The sequence below is a fragment of the Panthera uncia genome, unplaced genomic scaffold, assembly GCF_023721935.1.
Source record: "Panthera uncia isolate 11264 unplaced genomic scaffold, Puncia_PCG_1.0 HiC_scaffold_381, whole genome shotgun sequence".
In the NCBI taxonomy this organism is placed as follows: domain Eukaryota; kingdom Metazoa; phylum Chordata; class Mammalia; order Carnivora; family Felidae; genus Panthera; species Panthera uncia.
The window spans coordinates 35,707-54,010 of NW_026059519.1; the positions used below are offsets into that span (position 1 = coordinate 35,707).

The 18,304-nt window shown below is 41.1% G+C and overlaps 1 protein-coding gene across 3 annotated transcripts in view; it reads left to right on the forward strand.

The window, feature by feature from the left end:
- Positions 1-14,705, forward strand: part of LOC125918021 (prospero homeobox protein 1) — a 50,355-nt gene extending 35,650 nt beyond the window's left edge. For 2 of the 3 annotated variants that reach the window (XM_049624079.1, XM_049624080.1), the window contains one exon: positions 11,171-14,705. In XM_049624079.1, coding sequence (XP_049480036.1) covers positions 11,171-11,359 — 189 coding nt within the window. In that variant the 3' untranslated portion in view covers positions 11,360-14,705. The remainder of the gene's footprint in view (positions 1-11,170) is intronic. The other variant, XM_049624081.1, reaches the window with a different exon arrangement.
- Positions 14,706-18,304: the final 3,599 nt, after the last annotated feature.

Genomic DNA, 18,304 nt, shown 5'->3' on the forward strand with positions numbered 1-18,304 from the left:
TGGGGTTTTGTGTGTGCTCATGTGTGTGGTTGACAGGTGGCAAATCTTCACACAAGTCATTTGGATAAGTGTTTTTTTTATCTTCCTCTGGTCGTAGTCCCCAACTTCTCTTTTTTTTGGGGGGGGGAGGGCTACCATAACATTTTAAAGTGAAATCTGGTTGTACAAGTGACTTTTCATAAAAGGTGACAATAACGTTGACTGAGAACAAGTGTGGGGGTTTGAGTGGTTCTAACGGTCGAGAAATAACCAGAAGTAGGTAGAAGAAGATGAGAGGCTTTGGTTTCAAGGCCACTGCATTTCCTTTAACATACAGACGATTTTCCAAGATGTATCATTGAATGTGACCTGAAGGTACACAAGATCATTTTTATGTAGACTCCTGGAAGTGCCTTTCAGCAGGGCCAAGGCAAGGGCCAATCCCCGACACCACCCTAAAACTCCCCACCGTGAATGTCACCTCAAGCCCAGTGAGCCCTTGACATGGGTGGAGGGGGCTCCCAGGGGCCCCAGGGGCCATTCCGGAATCTGTTTCTCCCCTTCTCCAAACTGTTTACCTTTCTTGAAAAGGGAATTTCAAAGCCATTCACAAGCCCTCAGGTTGCTTTGAAATACAGCTCATCCTTAGTTTTGCAAAGGGTAATTGTGGAGGAGAGACCAACAGGATACTCTAGAAGCACAAAATAGAATTTGTCTGACAGAACAAGGATGTTTTGGGCAAAACCAAAAGATGGGACTGGGGTGTTTAATCCCAGTCCTTTCTCAGAACAGCCCGGATATGATTTGGGACGCATCCTCTATTGTTAGCAGACTGAGAGGCTCTCCCAGGATCCGGTGTTCTTGGAAGCATTCTTGATGATCACCCACATCTCACAGTGCCTTTCCTGGTGCTCGCGGTGAGTGGTGCTGTTCTCATCGTCCTGCCTGAACTCTGCTTCCTAACAGTTTCTCCTTGGGCTCCTCCCTCACATGCTCCATCAGCAGGAATACAGGGCAACGCAGACCAGTTTCCATGTCAGCCTCGGCAAAGCTTAATTACGAAGATAAACCTGCCGTAGAAAACAATCACGTAATGCATTCTCGAACGAAACAGGAGTAACTGTGGATTATCTGTGCCCCAGCTTCCTTTTGTGCAATATTGGAGAGTTTATGTCTTGTTGTTTTTGGATAATCTCCCGTCCAAGAATGGCACCAAGCTTGGCCCTATTTATCTTACCACCTCACCCAGTAATTGTAGCAAAAGTTAAACTTTAAGCACTATCAGCCCGTCTTGAACTCAGACGCCAGTGGCACATAATTCGTGGGGCTGCCTTGAAGGGAAGTTAGTTAACACTGCACGGTGACTGGTACGCTGCTTATTTTTGGTTTTTTTTGTTTTGTTTTGTTTTGTTTTGTTTAATCTAAGTATCGAGCTGATTCATTTGATGTGTTGTGAAGGAGGTACAGATCCCTCCGTCTCGTACGATTGAATATTTACTGGCAGGAAAGTTCCTCACGAGAAGCTCCCCATCAAGGCAGAGCAAGACTCAAGTCTTCCCGGTCCTTGACCATCTCTGGGCGTGGTTTAGCTCTGATCCCATAGACACGGGCAGCCTTCAGCGCATCTGCGGAATGGCGTGACTTTGCAGGTTGAATTTGGGTGAATCAATCCCAGCTACCCAGCGAGAACAAGGAGTGTGCTGATCCAGTGAGGCACACAGGATTAGTGAAGAATGAAGGCGCATTCAGGAGAAGGGTTAGCCCTCAAGTTTGGCTAAGAGCAGAGGTTGGCAGACTAGTGGCGGATGGGCCAGATCTGGCCCGCGGCCTGTCTTTTATGACTCCAAGCTCAGAATGGTTTTTATATTTTTAAAAAGTTGTAAACAAGAAGAAGAACGTGCAACGGAGACAGAATGTGGCCCACAAAGCTTATGTGTTTACTCTCTAGCCCTTTTCAGAGAAAGATTGCCAACGGCTGGCTCAGGTTGTTTCACTCTTTTGGAGAATATGGACTCTCTCCTAGTCCTGGGGTCCCCAAACCCTCTGATTCTTTGACGAAATAGTCTTGCTCGAGCTCTTACCTGAAGAGCCTGCCAGACGCATTATTCCAGCAGAAGGCTTCCAATTGTTTTTAAGGTCTAAGAGTCTTTTCATAGTGTCTGGGGGGTGCGGAGACTGGGGAAAGTATTAGGCTTTAGTTTTTAATAGTTTGCCCCTGATTTGCTTTTTGGCGAGTTTTATTCATGTGTTTGTTTTGTTTGTTAAAACGTGGAATCACTCTTTGAAACATGTGCAGAGTTTGGGAAGGAAGGAGAATTGACTCTGTCGCCAGAAATGACGTGACAATCATTGTGTTACCTGACATGTACATCACCAAGACTTCCAGGCCATTTTAATCATATTCGGTGAACCACATTTCGGCCCCTCAGAACAATTGTTGCCAGTGTCAAAGAGTTTCTTCTAAACTCTACCATAAGAGCTTATTATATAGTACCTCCTTTCCTTGGGATAGGGGAGAGATGGTTGTATTTATCTTGACACCTCTACGCATTACCGATGGAATGCTTACACCGTTTAAGAAGTACACACAAATCGTTAACAGGTAGAATAGATGTTAAGACATTCTTTTTTTTTTATCACCGGAAGTCACAACTGCTCAAAAGGCTCCATCCTAGCACATGCGTTGATAATCGTACGCTGTTTGTATCCGTACAGATGTCATCAACATCTTAAGGGTGTAGACATTTTATGGTGCATTCTGTATATTGTAAAGAGCACTTTGAAAAGAGAAAGACTCAAGTCAGGTGAGGAAACCAAGAAAAGACTCAGGGCATGCCTCTGTGCTTCCTTCAGGCTGCTGTCAGAGAGGTCCGCGTGAGGGTGATAGCCTGGAGTCGCCCCCCACTGCCCGCGCTACAGACCAAAGCCCACGCGTGATGCTTTTTCGTGGAGTTCCCTTGTCCACTCAAGGCGGGCCCTTAACCTCCCTCCTCGCAGTTTCCACGTGACTGTTCCTTCTTTTTATTGCATTCCCTCCAGTGGGCCATTTCTACCACGTGCCATCTTTTTTGCCCCTCCACTGGCAGGTGTACGGACTGGTATGGCACTGGAGGATGGCAGGCGGTTTAACTTGGAAGTGTCCTGCCACAGGCTCAGTGTCCGTCCCTGCCGCAGTGACGGAGAGACATGCTTTCCTTTTGCCACTTTTTCCGACGATCCCTGCCGCTCTTTCAGGCTGGCCTGGAGAAACCTGGGGGCCCTGGTGTCCATCCCCACCCCCACCCCTCGCGCATTAACATGACATTGCATGGCGAGCACAGAACTGGAGCGGCTCCCACCAGCTGAAACCTCTGATCCCAAACCCACCAGAGAGTTTGGCTTTTGGATTTTGGCAAGAAGGCCTGTTGCCCATCAGGTCAGCATGAATAAAGATTTCTTTCTTCCTTTCTTTTTTAAAGTCAAGCACCAACTGACACTGCCCCCAAAGCTCCCTTTCTCAAGACAGTTTAACCCTTTCTCCCAAGTACAATTTTTTGTGTTCAGAACGCATGGGATTTTGTTTTACTTTTTGCCTGGGAGACAACCAAGAAATCTACTGTCCATAAAATCTGAAAGCCACATCAATTCTAAGCCATCTTATCATTTTTAAAGTATGTTTGTCCAGCTTTGCAGTAGGAACAAGCAGACTGTTTGAAGGCCACATACTTTTCAAACCTTGGTTGCAACACGTTTGCCCCGTTTTGAAACTGTCTTTATCTAGCCGAGAAAACGAAAATCTATTTGACAAAGTGGCACTCTGGCCAGTTTATCTTGCAATATGGCTTTAGCTCACTGAGTCTATTGATTTCCTTAAATTAATGTTTACAGAATGCTACTGAATTTTGCTCAACAGAACATTGTTCTTTTGAAGGTTTGTAAAAAAAAAAAAATATGATACAGACTGTTATTGCTATGTGTTCCTTTGCTTAGAGGAAACATGGGGGGGGTGTTTTTGTTTTATTGTTTTTTGGGTTTTTTTTTTTTAAGGACAGCCTTGAACTATAGCCACTTCCTATAAGCATTTACTCTTCACATATTTAAGTAGCAAAACATGTTACTAGGAAGTGATCCCACTCATAGGCCTAAAACTGCATGATCACGCTGATCCAATCCTGTAAGTTCCCTGAAAGATGAATGCCACTTGGAACATCAGAGTGAAAGAGACTTTAGTCTGAAGCCTGGTTGCTGCCATAGAACCTTCCTTTGCCTCATCAGGTATAACCCAGCAGACGTAGGCAAGTGGCTTCTCGACCAGTGCTCCCCAGATAATGCCAGGCCTTCCAAACATAGGTGTGAGCAACCTCGTAAAATTTAAACACCGCGTAGCCATTTGGTGGGAACTCTAAATACGACACCTTGTTCTTTGACCGTGGTGCTCAGTGATTAATTAAGGTACAAAACCTAATCTCTAGAGACGATTTAAAACCTGGCCTTCCCAGGGAAGCACCCAGGGCCCCGCAGCTCCTGATAGGGACTCAGGTCACAATCGTGACATGACTGGAATAAAACTTAGGAAATGCAGAGCAACTTTGTCAACTTGTTGACTCAGCCAGTAAAATTACTGAAGCAAACATCCTCAAGGCATCTTTCAAAACACTGCTTTGCGCACATTTATTAATCACAGTGGAACTCTTCCCAGTTATTGGATTCTTCCTTAAAGGTTTGAAGCACCACCTTACATCTGGGTGGTACTTTATGCTCTCCAAAGCACATTCGTGTTTGCTTTCCTACCTAATGCTTCCCCACCATGACAGGGCTTTGGGACACAATCCCACAATGCACCCTGGGCAGCATCCTGCACCCTGTCTTCCTTCGGGCCCAGTTAGTCCCCGGTCATACACACAGGATAAACGCGTGCACGACTGCAGGGGAGACCCTTAGTAACAGTGTCCTGTAACCACATTTCAAAGCTCCGGGTTTCCTCCTCTGCCTCTGACAGAAAAATTCAGTACGAACAAGACAGCGGAGAGGAGCAGCCATAACGTATCTGTTCTTGCCTTTTCATCTGATAATCTCTGTGAGGAGTAACTAAAGCATCTGAGTTTATCCATTTAAGTCCACTCTGTCTGCAGTTTAAGTCCCCAGCTTGTGCCACTGCCGTCAGGAGCTATGTCTCTCCTTGATCAATATTTACTTAACAAACAGCAGGGATGGGAGAGTTTGTTTAGAGGAATCATGTGCACACCAGGGTGAATGAATGCTCGGGAAAGTACTTCAACTTTGTCTTCTTTCCTAGGGTCTGTGTGTGTGTGCACATGTGCGTGTGTGTGCAGAGACCCTTTCTCTTTGTAGCTTCTCCAAAGACACTTAGAAGTCATCTAGAAAATGCCTCGCTGTGTATGATTAGTGTATTGTTTATACTATAAGAGAACTCATGATGTAAATCCCAGCCCGAAGTTCGATTTTCCTTTTGTGCTCCTACCCAGGTTAAACATTTTGGAAAGGCTCTTGGGATGAACTAGATACACAAGCATCTTCCTTTGACCCCTTTGATAAGTGGGAGGGAAGAAAATGCAGTTGGAAACAATGAAAGGGGTTTGACAAGGCAACTCTAACTATGTATTTCTGATGGCATTACTTTTTTTTTTTTTTTTTAAGTTTTATACAAAGCCCAAGGAGAGAAGTGGTTCTCCAGATTTCCAAAGCTGCTTACCCAGCTTTTGGAATTAGATGTGTCTAACGCTAATAACAGTATGAATACCGCGGTGTTCAAGTGTAGAGAGCACTATTCTTTCAACTTCACTGAAACAATTGCTTGAAGGCTCAAGTCAGTGTCTTCAATGCGGTTGACTTGGAGGCATCTGGGTCTAGTTTGAGGGGTTTTGTTTCTGTGCGGGTAGAGGCTGGGGGAGTTATTTATTTATTTGATTTTGTGAATTGGAGTTGTAAAGCCATCTGAAATATTCATGCAGAATTGTCTGAGAAGCCCGTTTCTGTTTTATTTACTGCACAGTAGAACAGCCACAGTGGATTAGTTCTACAATACCCGTAACAAAAGCCCAACAGCTGATGCATGTGATGTTAGGAGGTGACAAAACAGTTAAAGTATGCTGCTGGCTACAGGCAAGCAGTCAGCAGATGCAGACAAAAGGGTTTGTGACAAGAATAACTCTCTCTCCAAGGCGAGCAGTGAAGAGTATCCAAAATACCAGTACCCTTTTCTCCTTGACATTGTCTTCTTACAGTCAGCATTTTATTGCCCTTTTATAGTATTAAAAAAAAAAAAATGGAGGAGGAAGAAGAAAGAAAACCCACACACAAACTAATTCACCAAAATACTAGCCAGGATTTTACTTTTCCATCCCTTAAATACTCCTGCCCATGCATAGGTTTCCTTTTACATTTCCCAGTCAGAGTAAGTTTGGGAAAAAAAAAAACAAAAAACAAAAAACAAAAACTAGTTGAAAAGATGATCTCCCTTGATAAGATTGTGATCTATTGATAACCTTGATAAGCCATTTGAGCCTTTGGTCATGGGGGAGGGGCTGGGGAGAGAGCACCATGCCTGGTTTGTTTTCTGTCCGTTTCAGCGCAGATCATCTCACTGCTGAAATTAGGCCAGTGGACCGATTTTTTAAGGGGATCAAGGATGGAGAGGCATCCGTGGGGAGCTGTGCGAGGGACCAGGCTCAGGTCCCCTGCAAAAGGCCAAGGGATGAGCTTGGGGATATTTCAGAGGTGTGAAAAATCAGCTTCTCTTGTCTCCAGAAAATAGGAGAGGCTGTCTTCTTTTTAACCTTTGTAATTCCCTTTCTATTCTCTGTGACATTCATTCAGCTGCCAAGAGCGTTTGGCAAGGTTTGGGCCAGCGAGCACACTTGCAGTGACCACTAACCTTGGTATGTCCTGACACTTATGATGAGTGTCTGCAGGACACAGAAGGCAGGCAGCCTGCTCTGTCAGGCTTTTATTATGTACTGCAGAGGCTAGGGACAGTCAGTTTAATAAAACAAATCATCCTTGAAGGTAAAGCAACTGGGAAGAGGAGGAGGAAGACAGGGGGAAAATGTGTCTTTGCCACTCACTCCGAGAAAGGAAAAAAAAAAAAAAAAAACAACAACCACCACCCAGCAAAACAGCCGTTCACCCAACATACCGTGCGTGCGCGTGAGTGCGTGCGCCTGTGTGCGCGTGTGCGCGCACGCGCAACCCGGGCACAGCTGGAGCAGGTTGGAAAACATCCTCCCGATTTCCCCATTTCATCAAAGCCCATAAGGCCCTTGTTTGCTCTGAGGAGACTCAAGTACAAACAATTGTGATGAAATTGGTAGATGCTGGTAGCCAGCCCCCTTCAAATTTATAAGTGCCTTCAAGTACCTCCTCGCAATTATATTCTCCTCCAAATATCAAGGCAAGGAGAGGCAAGACCATTTGGGGTGAGGTTCCTATATTGGGATGCCTTTGTATCAGGCAAACTTTCCATTCTCCTCTCCTGAAGAACGCTCGGCACCAGCAGCTCTCACAATAGCCTCGGAGTTGCAGCCAGAGTCTTTGGAAGCCTTTTGTTTTTCCCCTGTGGCATGTCCAAAGGCATGGCCTTCCCTCCCCCCTCCCAGCAGCCTGCATTGTCTTGCATTCCAGGGGCTTGATTGACTGTTACCACCTGATGCTGAGGAGAGACTCTGGGGTTCATTCTGCAGATTGTTGGGTTCTATTAAAAGAAACCTAGATAAGGGATTACTTGTCACTAAGGGATTTTCTGCAGATGTTTGTTAGTGATTGGAAATCCATTAGGTGTGAAGAGGTACAGAAAAATATGGCAACATCATTCTCCTAAGCCTGAATTCTAAGATAGTCCCCCCCAAGTCAGAAAGGACCCCCCTCTTACTCTGTTAAATGGAGCTGGGGAAAGTTTTGAAGCAGAAAGGTAAAGGTCTCTTCTCTCATGGGTGGTATTTCTACCTGTGGATGGAACTCCTTGACCACTCTCTCAAAAGATCAGTTGTTACTCATCAGTTTACCTCTCTGGAGCCACGAAAAAAGATTCATTGCTCTAGTATTAGAGGATTTCTCATTATCAACTGTTTTAAACCAGCCCAATCCGTTGTAGGAGTTACTGCTTCAAAGTAAGCGCTAAATTAGCAAACCATTCCATTTGTTCCAAAAGTATTCATCCCTTCTCAAACATAAACTAATAACCCAAGTCTCCCCCTGGAAATCCTTTGTACCATTCACATTTATTTTGAAGTTACCAGCTCTTCGTGATTTTTCTCAGTCACAGATCCACAGCTTGTCAAGGTTTTGATGCCTCATCTAAATAGAAGTTACTGAAAAGGCATTAAGAAGGAGCCAGCATGGTTTAATGATAAGACACCTGGACATGTTATTTCACATGAGTCTCCTCTCATAATTTAGTCATCTTGTAGAGTCTCGTTTCTTTGTCTAGAAAATGAGTTTTGAGATCTAGTCCAACTCTTTAAATGCTATCTTTCTTCATCGTTATTTTAAAAATTCTTTTTTTTTTAAATATTGAGGGAGAAGGTAAGTGTGACTCTAGAGTAATGTGGATTAAAGTAGAAGGCAAGTTCTCAATATGAAAGACTAAGCATTATGGGGGAGACAAAGAATAGAAACCATGGCTCTTTACCTAAAGACATCTTGTGATAAATTCATTACTTAAACACCACAAGGCGTAAATACAAAAGATGGGAGAGGACAGCCCAAGATGGCTACCAAAAGAAATGAATGTTTCAAACAAGATAAAACCCACTAAAAACCATTAACACGCATGGCGGATGATAACGATAGAGTGGAATCCACATGCCCCCCCAGAGAAGTTCCTTTGATTTGTTCTCAGGCAAACCCTAGAACTACACTTCCCTCCCTCCTGTAGTGCTGATGCTGTTCTAGATGGATCTCTGTCCTCTCACGATCTCCAGCAATACCTCTGCTCCCTTGGCCCCCGGTGCCCCAGCCCTCCTGTGGGGCCCTTGGTGTGGAGGGGCTTCTGGCCTTCTCTGACTTCATCTGTAAAGGACATACCCACTGTCCTTTACAGCTCTCATGCTATGCTGAGTCTCCCAAGTGTTGGAGGAACATAGATCTTTGTCATGCCTCTGTTGCCAATGGCCGGGAAAACCACACTTCTTGAAATGTTTATTTTAATAAATGTCTATGATTATGTTTCTGTAGCATTTGGCTAACAGCTCCCAAACCAAGTAGTTAGAGTGTGTAGTTGTACTGCCTCGCTGTTCTCCAGCCAGATTCCCTCCCTCAGAAATGCCCATCTGATAAAATGTAAAGGATTATCTTTGAGGGAAGAGAGGAGAGTACTCCAAAAGGCTGCTTAATGACTTTTTATTTAGTGCGAGGTGAGTTGGAGAGCTAATCTCTCCTCCAGGCTCTTCCTGTTCCACAAATACAAATGTATCTTTGGGGGTTTTGGGGAGAAATCGCCAACGTTCTGTAGAAAATCCAGATGAATTCTCATCGGGGAATGGCCATTGGGTGTATGAGTTTGTACATCCATGGAGGATAGGGCGGTATTTGGATGATCTGGGGGAGCTATGTCCTGAGAAACTGGCCAGTGTATATGTCTTTGGAAGGGGATACTCAAAATTTTCACTTTTTCTAGACTCTGATAGACCCCAGATGGGGTCCCTTCTTTTTCTGGGGAATTACTCGTTTTCTTTACAGAAGACGAGTGACTGACCACTGGAACTTCTTTGTCCAATTTTAAATGTATCAAACGGGGATGCCTGGTGATCATTTTAGTTATCTTTAATAGTTACTCTCATTTTAAAATGGTCTATTGTACAAATTGGGAAAAGGTGGGGAGGAAGAGATCATATATGTTCAACATGACACTACCTCCCTTGGACTTTGGTTAAGAGGCATACGTGAACTGAGATGAAAATCTTTCACTTCTTATGTATGTGTGGACAGACTTGTCCACACATACAACTACAGTGCATTTACTTCCTCATACATCTGCTCTTGCTATTAGATAAAACATTGCTAACATATAAGTACCCCCACTAAAAGAAATCTACTGAGTGTCAGTGTGTACTTGGAAAATTATGAGTTCACCGAATGGTTCTGCAAATCCTTTATCTTGGTGTGGATGCTTTACCTTGAGTAACTGACAAAGAATACTAAGTACATCAATAGCTACCGTTTTCTTGGACAAGAGGTCAGACTATTAAATAAACAATTAAGAACACGGGCACACACACCCATGCACATTTCTATTAAGTTACTCTGGAAGAAAAGGATAAACAAATAGGTGTTCTGAAAAGAACATTTGGAGAATGTTTATCTTAGAGTATAAGGGCTTTGAAAAATTACCTTGATCTCTCTGAGCCTCAGTTTTCTCCACTGTAAAAAGAGGATAATGACACCTTATAGAGATGTTGGGAGAATTGAATGGCATCATTCACAGTCAGTACACAACACAGCGCCTGACACGTAACGAGCACCCCAAAAATGTTAGCTTTCGTTACTATTATCAGCTGCATAAATCACTGTTGTGGGACAATTCTAATCTCAAAGGAAAGTACTTTCTGATGTAGAATTTTAGGAGTCACTAAAACTTTGTATTTGGAGATTCAGTGTTAGTGTCATTATCTCATTCCTTTCTGTATGCAGAGTACTTTGTGATGCATGTTACTCTCGTATCCAATTTAGCAGGTGAGTCAATAACCCTCCACTTATGCAGGAAACAAATTCTAGGTTTTCTTCCTTTCCAGGGGTGTTCGTTTCTATCAAAGGCCAATTATTTCTTACCCTGCTTTTGGGAACACGTTTTGTTTTCATAATGGGAATCAAAGAGAAATAGGATTGAAGTTCTGAAAGATTAGCTGGAAACTTGCACCTGGAATACACCTGTTTACGAAGTGCGTAAACAGGAATCCCAACAGTGCGTGTCCCCTTTTCTCACCCAGATATTCAGAAGGGGACCCTAGTTTGTCAGTATGTCTGCGTGGATCCTTTGCACGAGTCCCTTTCTAAAATTTCGCAAAGCTGTCAACCCCACATTACAATGCTACTATATATAACAAATTTACATAAGAGAATAGAGGCCGGCCATTTTTAGCAAATGCAGGTGCCGTGTAAGCCCCTTCCTGAAAGAAAGAACTTAGCTCAGTTTCCTTTGAAGAACTGGAGACTTGAAACTGAAAACTTTATTAATGCCATTGTCTCCTTGTATCAGCAGGTTCCAGAGAGATTCCTGGAAGTTGCGCAGATCACATTACGAGAGTTTTTCAATGCCATTATCGCAGGCAAAGATGTTGATCCTTCCTGGAAGAAGGCCATATACAAGGTCATCTGCAAGCTGGATAGTGAAGTCCCCGAGATTTTCAAATCCCCGAACTGCCTACAAGAGCTGCTTCATGAGTAGAAATTTCAACAACTCTTTTCGAATGTATGAATAGTAGCAGTCCCCTTTGGATGTCCACGTTGTACGTCTCTAGATTTTGATTTCATATATATGTGTATGGGAGGCATGGATGTGTTATGAAATCAGCTGGTAATTCCCCCTTATCATCTTTCGCTCATTTCCTTTCGTTTTCCATCGCAAGGGGATGGTTATTTTTCCTTCTGTCTTTAGTTTACTTTTGCCCAAAGCCCTTAACATTTGGAGACTTAAAAATAGGGTTAATTTTCAGGGAAAAAGAATGTTGATGTGTGTAAAATCTATATTAGCAAGGAAAGGCATTTCAAAGGTGCCTCTGCTTGATTGATGGTTTATCGCAAATGGCAGTTGGTGGAGGGAGACCCGTGACACAGGACCGCTCTCCAAACGGTGGGGTGTCTCTTGTTTTTACTGCTAAGAAGGCCAGAAAACTCAACGAGACCACTACATAAACTTAAATATTTTGTTTGGTTGGAACTCCGTACGTAGCTTTTTATCACACGTTGAAAAACAATGCCAGCGGCAGGTAAACAGCTCACTTTTCAAAAGTTACCCCGAAAGGCCAAATTTCAAAAAGAAAAATAATCACTATCAAGCTTTTCCAAGGAAAAGTGGCAAAGAGCCCAAGCTAGGGCCAGTTTCTTACGGAGGCAAAGCAATTTTACACAAAACTGACTCTTTCATGATGAGACTAGGAATTTGTACATGGTGTTCAAATTACCTCTCTAAATTTTACAACAGGCTCTTCATCATCAGCGAGTATATATCATTCTTCATAGAGAAAAAAAACCCTAGAGCATCATTTTCTATTGTCTTACTTCAGATATTAAGAGGTACATACGTTTCAAATGTACTCTTTGCTCAACTTTGTTGATGTGCTTCGAAGGATTATAATTTCTGCTGAATATTTAACACGCTTTTGAAGAAAACACTATTTTCCGAATACCTTTCTGTAGTAAGGAATAAAGGACATCCCAAGTTGACCCGTACAATTCCTGCCTGCATTAGAACCTTGTTGGCTGACTTGATCTTCACCTCTGGAGAGGAGCACGTGTGAGAATGACCCATTTTCATATACAATTCCACAGTACCCTGATGGATATTCAGAGCGGTGACAGTCTAATTAAGTGTTTCTTCATTTTAGGTACAACATTTTAAAGCAACTGATAAAGTCTCTTCTAATTCAGAAGCTAGTACTGACCAAAATGTGCGAACAGTGTATGGATGGCATAGGAAGGTTTGGGGTTAACCCAAAAGACACAATTTCAGCATACATAAGAAAGCTAGCTGCTATTTCATGCTTTCTTCAATGGTTCTCCTCTTTTTCCTTTTTCTATTTTTTTCCAGTTTTTCAAAGGTGTACAGTGTCCCATGCTTGCTTTTAAAAAGTCGTATGGCATTCACGCTTGTTTTTTCAGATGGGTTTTGTGTACAGATGCAGTAAGAATTCCTTGTTCATCCTAACAGGCTTTTCTAAGCCCCCCTCCCCGCCCCCCCCTCCGTAAGTCATTTGATACGCACTTAAAATGACACAGGAACAAACCTGGTATTTAGATTATAGAGAACACAAATACCATTTTTCCTTAATTTTTATAAAAACCACCTTTGACTTTGGAGAAACGCAGGTTGGCCCATGTGACTAACTAGCTGACCCAATCGCCGCAATTTAACATCATTTATAAATTCTGCTGATGGACAGGAATGTATGGAGGCAATTATTGTCAGCACAAAGCCTTAAAACCTGCTGACTTTAAATTAAACGGCACAGTCGTATGATGCCCCTGCATCATTCAGGAGGCTAACAGGCTCACACAGTGTGGACGGAGTGCAGCAACACAGGCGGGAGCGCCCCTGGCTTCACTCTGCACCCCACAGCCAAATGCATCATCCGACTCGTGTCCCCCTACATGACGCACACAGAGCCATCAGATCCAATTTGTTCTTGTTCCGGCTTTGCCTGGGGGTGGAAAAAAAAAAAACGTGTTCGGATAATCATTACATTGGAATAAAATGCAAACCAAAAAAAAAAAAAAAGAAAGAAAAGAAAAGAAAATCGAATCGGCACAAAGTAGGGAAGCAATCTCAACTTGTGGTCACACTCTTTTGCCTTCCTTCATGTGAAAGAGTATGAATTCATTGTTCACGTCATTACACACCCGGGTCTTTGCTGTTCCATATAATTCGTATCAACATTGTGTGTTGCCATTTGCAAGGTAGAAGGCAAAACCGTAGTGTATTCACCTATGTAGACAGACTGCAAGTATCTTCTGATCTGGGGCAAATTCAGTATTGATTCCAGACTCATTTGGATCTTTAGTATTATTTTCCCCTGCCTTTCTAATTTAAATAGACAAATTAAGCAAAAGTGTGTGTTCACAACCAATGTTGATTGTGCTTATCTATGATAACATCCGCTCAATGTTCACTGAGGCGTAGAAATTATTTCAGAGTAGAAATTGCTTGAGGATAAACTCATCTCTTTGTTCTGAAAACAGAACTCGATCACTTTTGTTTTTAGGTGGTTTTTCCTCTTTTACGATCATAAAATCTTGTGCCTCCCAGTGCATTGGAAAGTGACAAAAGCCTGTCTCTCACAACTCCTATTTAACAATTTTGGGGTTTTTCTTTTCTGTTTTTGTTTTTGTTTGTTTGTTTGTTTTAAATCACCATCTTTCAAATCTCAGCTCAACTCTCACCAAGTGAAAAAAATTGGCTACTTGGGAGAAAGTTAACTTTCTACGAAGGTGGGAGGGTGAAGGATGAGGGACAGTTTACATAGGAAAAAAAGTCTAAAGTGCATGTTGAAATACCACATTTCCAGTTATTTTCTGCTAACCCGAAATTATTTTTGCATATACACTTGAGGTTATAGTCTGTGCCTAGACCTAAAATGCACCAGCGGGGGGATTTTTAAAAATCCTTCAAAAATACCAGTTTTTTCCCACAAGTACAATTGTTCTTGTGCCTTCTGTGGCTTTCGATTTCATCTTTTTTGACTTTATTTCCAATTACTACAGCTGCAATAAACACTAGATTTTTTTTCTGGCTGTTTGACATAACGTTGATAGCTATGCATATTTTGTGTCTTTTTAAAACAAAGCGGGAGAATACGTTTTTGAAGAAGAGAATTTTTAGAACAGTTTGATACCGCAAATTATTTTTTCTTCAATTGTTTGAGCAGCATCCGAGTTTTGAAAATTCTTGTAGAAGCCAATTTTTTGTAACTGTGGTGCAAATCTTGTGTTTTCTTAGCCTAATGAAAAGTAGTATAGAAGCAATATTTCATACCATGTGCTATATATGTGTGTGCGGGTGGGTAAACATAAACACATGCACACATATACACACATGTAAAAATATACATATATATATGCGTGTGAGGTGGAAAGCTTACCTTTTCCTATCTAGATTTAAGGACCTATTTTAGACATTTGTTACGTTTTGTGAAAAGAATGTTCTATTTGCAACAACAAAACATTTAATTCTTACTGTATCTCTGGCTGTTTAAGGAGGACGTTTCACATTAAATGGTAAAACCACTTGGAAGATGGTAGGATGTAGTAATTATTTAAGGAAACGTTCACCCACATCCCTAGCACAGCAACAAAGATTCTGCAAACATAAAACACTAAAGCAAGAGGGGAACTTTTATAAAGCAATGTAAATATTTAACCTCATGGCTGTGGTTACGTAAGACATGAGATTTTAATAAATAACTACATTCTCACAACATCTGTTGAATTTATTAGGAACACTACAGTGACTGTATAGACAGTTGAAAGCATTCTTGAAAATCCTGCTCTCTACTTTTAAAAGATAACAGTCTCTTTCATCAGATGTCAAGGGCAAGGGTAATGCAGTTTCTGTAAATTTATGAAATTTCTTTTTATGTACATGAAAACAGTAAGTAACCCCCAACACACACACACACACACACACACACACACACATACACAGGTTAATACTAAGTCAGAAAGCTAAAGATGTGGGGGCTTTAAAAATAGGCTGTCCCTCAGAAGCAATCATAAATTCATCAAAGAAAAAGTGGTTTACAGACTCCCTGAAAGCTGTACATGTGAGGACAGAGCAAAATCTCTTTGCCATGTATATTATAGAATATTCATTGGTGTGAATAGTACAAATGTTTCCTTCTGGTACAAAACTCTGTGTTTGCAAATTACAAGAAGCATTGTTTTCAAAAAGCTCCCCTTAAAAGAATGTAACTGATTTATATGAGTAAGCAGTTACTGTATTGCACTTAAATGTTATGTTGAAGGAAATGCAGTTTTGTTTTCTGTCGATCTGTTGGTTGTAAACCATCTTAAAAAACTAAAGCTAAAATGTTCATATTCAGAGCTGGGATCAAAACTGGCATTTAACCTTTGCATCTTCTTATAATTATCCTTCTAAGAATATAACAGGATCTGGAAGCTTCTGGACTTTGAGTCATTCAACTGAGCCCTCTCTCAAATCGGATACCCCCTAAAATGCACAAACGTGAGCGGAAAAGGCAAACAGACTGGCCCTCTTTTGTGAAAATGCATTCATTCTGTATTTTAAAAATATTTGAATCCTCTATGTGGGAGGAAAAGGCATTTTGAAATTGCATATTACCACTTCAAAATTAGAATTAGAACAACAACGTATTTGGGGTTGGTCTCAGAGCTACCTAGAAAAATCCAAGGTCATAGTTTCTCCCAATGTCGTCCCAGCCATTTTTCATATGTATATAGTATAAACCGTGACAAAACACTGCCTTTCTATTATTTAGCAATATGTTGTAAATAGCATTATTAAGCTCTTTTTTTTTTTGTAATAAAGACCCTTTGATTTGAATATAGTACAATAACTGAACTGATAAAGTCAATTTTTGATTTTTTTTTTTTAGCTAGAGGCAATTTCAATTGTGGATTTTTGTTGTTGTCTATTGTTCTGAAGACTTTGCATAATTTATTGGTTTAATTTATCCTAATTTATTTGATGAAGGTGTACAATTTTGTATTACCAAGGATGTACTGTAATATTAATTGATATGATAAAAAAATGAGACTCCCTGTCCATATTAAAAAGAAAATAAAAAGGTGCAGTAGACAATTGATTTTAAAGTAAAAGTACAAAAATTTAGTTTGGCAGCTACTAAATTTTAAAACAGAAAAAAGTTGTTGGGGGGTGGGTGGGTAGGGGGTTTTACTTTGTGTGTTTTAAGCTTTTGTATACTCTCCAAACTTTTACCTTTTGCTTTGTACCACTTAAAGGATACAGTAGTCCAATTGCCTTGTGTGCCTTTCATCTTCTCTTAAACTGAATGTATGTGCAGTATATATGCAAGCTTGTGCAAAATAAAATATACATTACAAGCTCAGTGCCGTTTGATTTTTTTTTTAATTTTTTAATTTTTTTTTTTTTTTTTTTTTTTTGAGAGAGAGAGATTGACAGAGTGTGAGCAGGGGAGGGGCAGAGAGAGAGGGAGACGCAGAATCTGAACCAGGCTCCAGGCTCTGAGCTGTCAGCACAGAACCTGATGCGGGGCTCGAACCCACAAACCACGAGATCACGACCTGAGCCGAAGTCGGATGCTCAACCAACTGAGCCACCCAGGCACCCCGATTTGGTTTTTAAACATGTGACATTTAACTTTTGGACCTGCGTCTCATTGGAGGACAACAGGCAAGTTGTGACTAATATCAATTATGGAGCTTTGCTTTTATTAAAATGCTTAATTACACAAGCCTCACATGAATGCACACGACTCCTAGCAATGATTTTTTGACTTGAGACTATTGTAGTAATTGATTAGATCTCTTTTTAAATCTATCTATTCTCACAGATTTAACTTTACTTAGCCCTCAAAATTTTTAAATGATAAAAGCTTTGGCTCAAAACAATGTTGGGAGCTCAATTTAATTCACCAACTGCAAATGTGTGACGATTCTCAGAACAAGGGGACATGTTCCCTAAAGTCAAAGAATGGCAAATATGTCACTGAAATAAGTGGAACGAGAGCTCGTATTGTTTCTACTCTGGTTGGACTCAGAACTAAGTACTAATGTAAATTTTCCAAAACCTTTCTAGAATGTTCCTTTAGACATGACTGGCAGCATATTTCATACTAAGAACACTGGTCTGTGGCTTTTGAAAATGTCCTTCATCTCTTTCGCTTTGGTTTAAAATCCTGTCTCTTTTATCCTTGAATCAGGAGCATGAAGAATTAGCAAAAATCCTTTACCTCCTCGAAACTGACTCTATTATACATCATTCACAGCTGCACCTCCCTTTCTGGCTTCCATATTACCGTAGACTGAGTCTTCTTAATCTCTGATTTCATTTACTTTCACCTGAATGATGAAATTCTATTTTGACCCTATTCACACGAAGATGCTTAGAATCAATGCGATATCAAAACTAGTAAATAACGACAGTATTTTTTTCACTTAAAGTTATGTTTCTATCTGTGGCACAGATTTAAATTCCAGTCTTCCTAACTAAATTGGGCCAAAGAGCATGCTTATGTCCCTCTATGCCAAAATATTTATTCCCTGATTGGAGGGGAAAAAAAAAAAAAAGATTTGCCCCCTCTTCCACCTGCACTCAGAAGGAAGGAAGAAGGCATTTGAAGTAATATAATGACCCTTTCATCTCCTTGTATTTATTTGAAATTGATCCACTTTAAACTAGATTGGGTAACCCAGGTAGCAACTAAATTACTGAAAAGTTACAGTAAGTGGTAATGTTTTCTGACAGGTTTGTTAAAAATATAACACCAAATCATTACTTTTGTGACTCTCGATTATCTGATGGCGTTGGTCTAGAATAATATGTACTGCCATCCTCAACAGCGACCCAACCCTTGATGACCAAAACTTGCTCCACAGATGTCTCCACGTCTGCCATGACTCATGTTCTACTTGAAACTATAAACTCTACAAACTA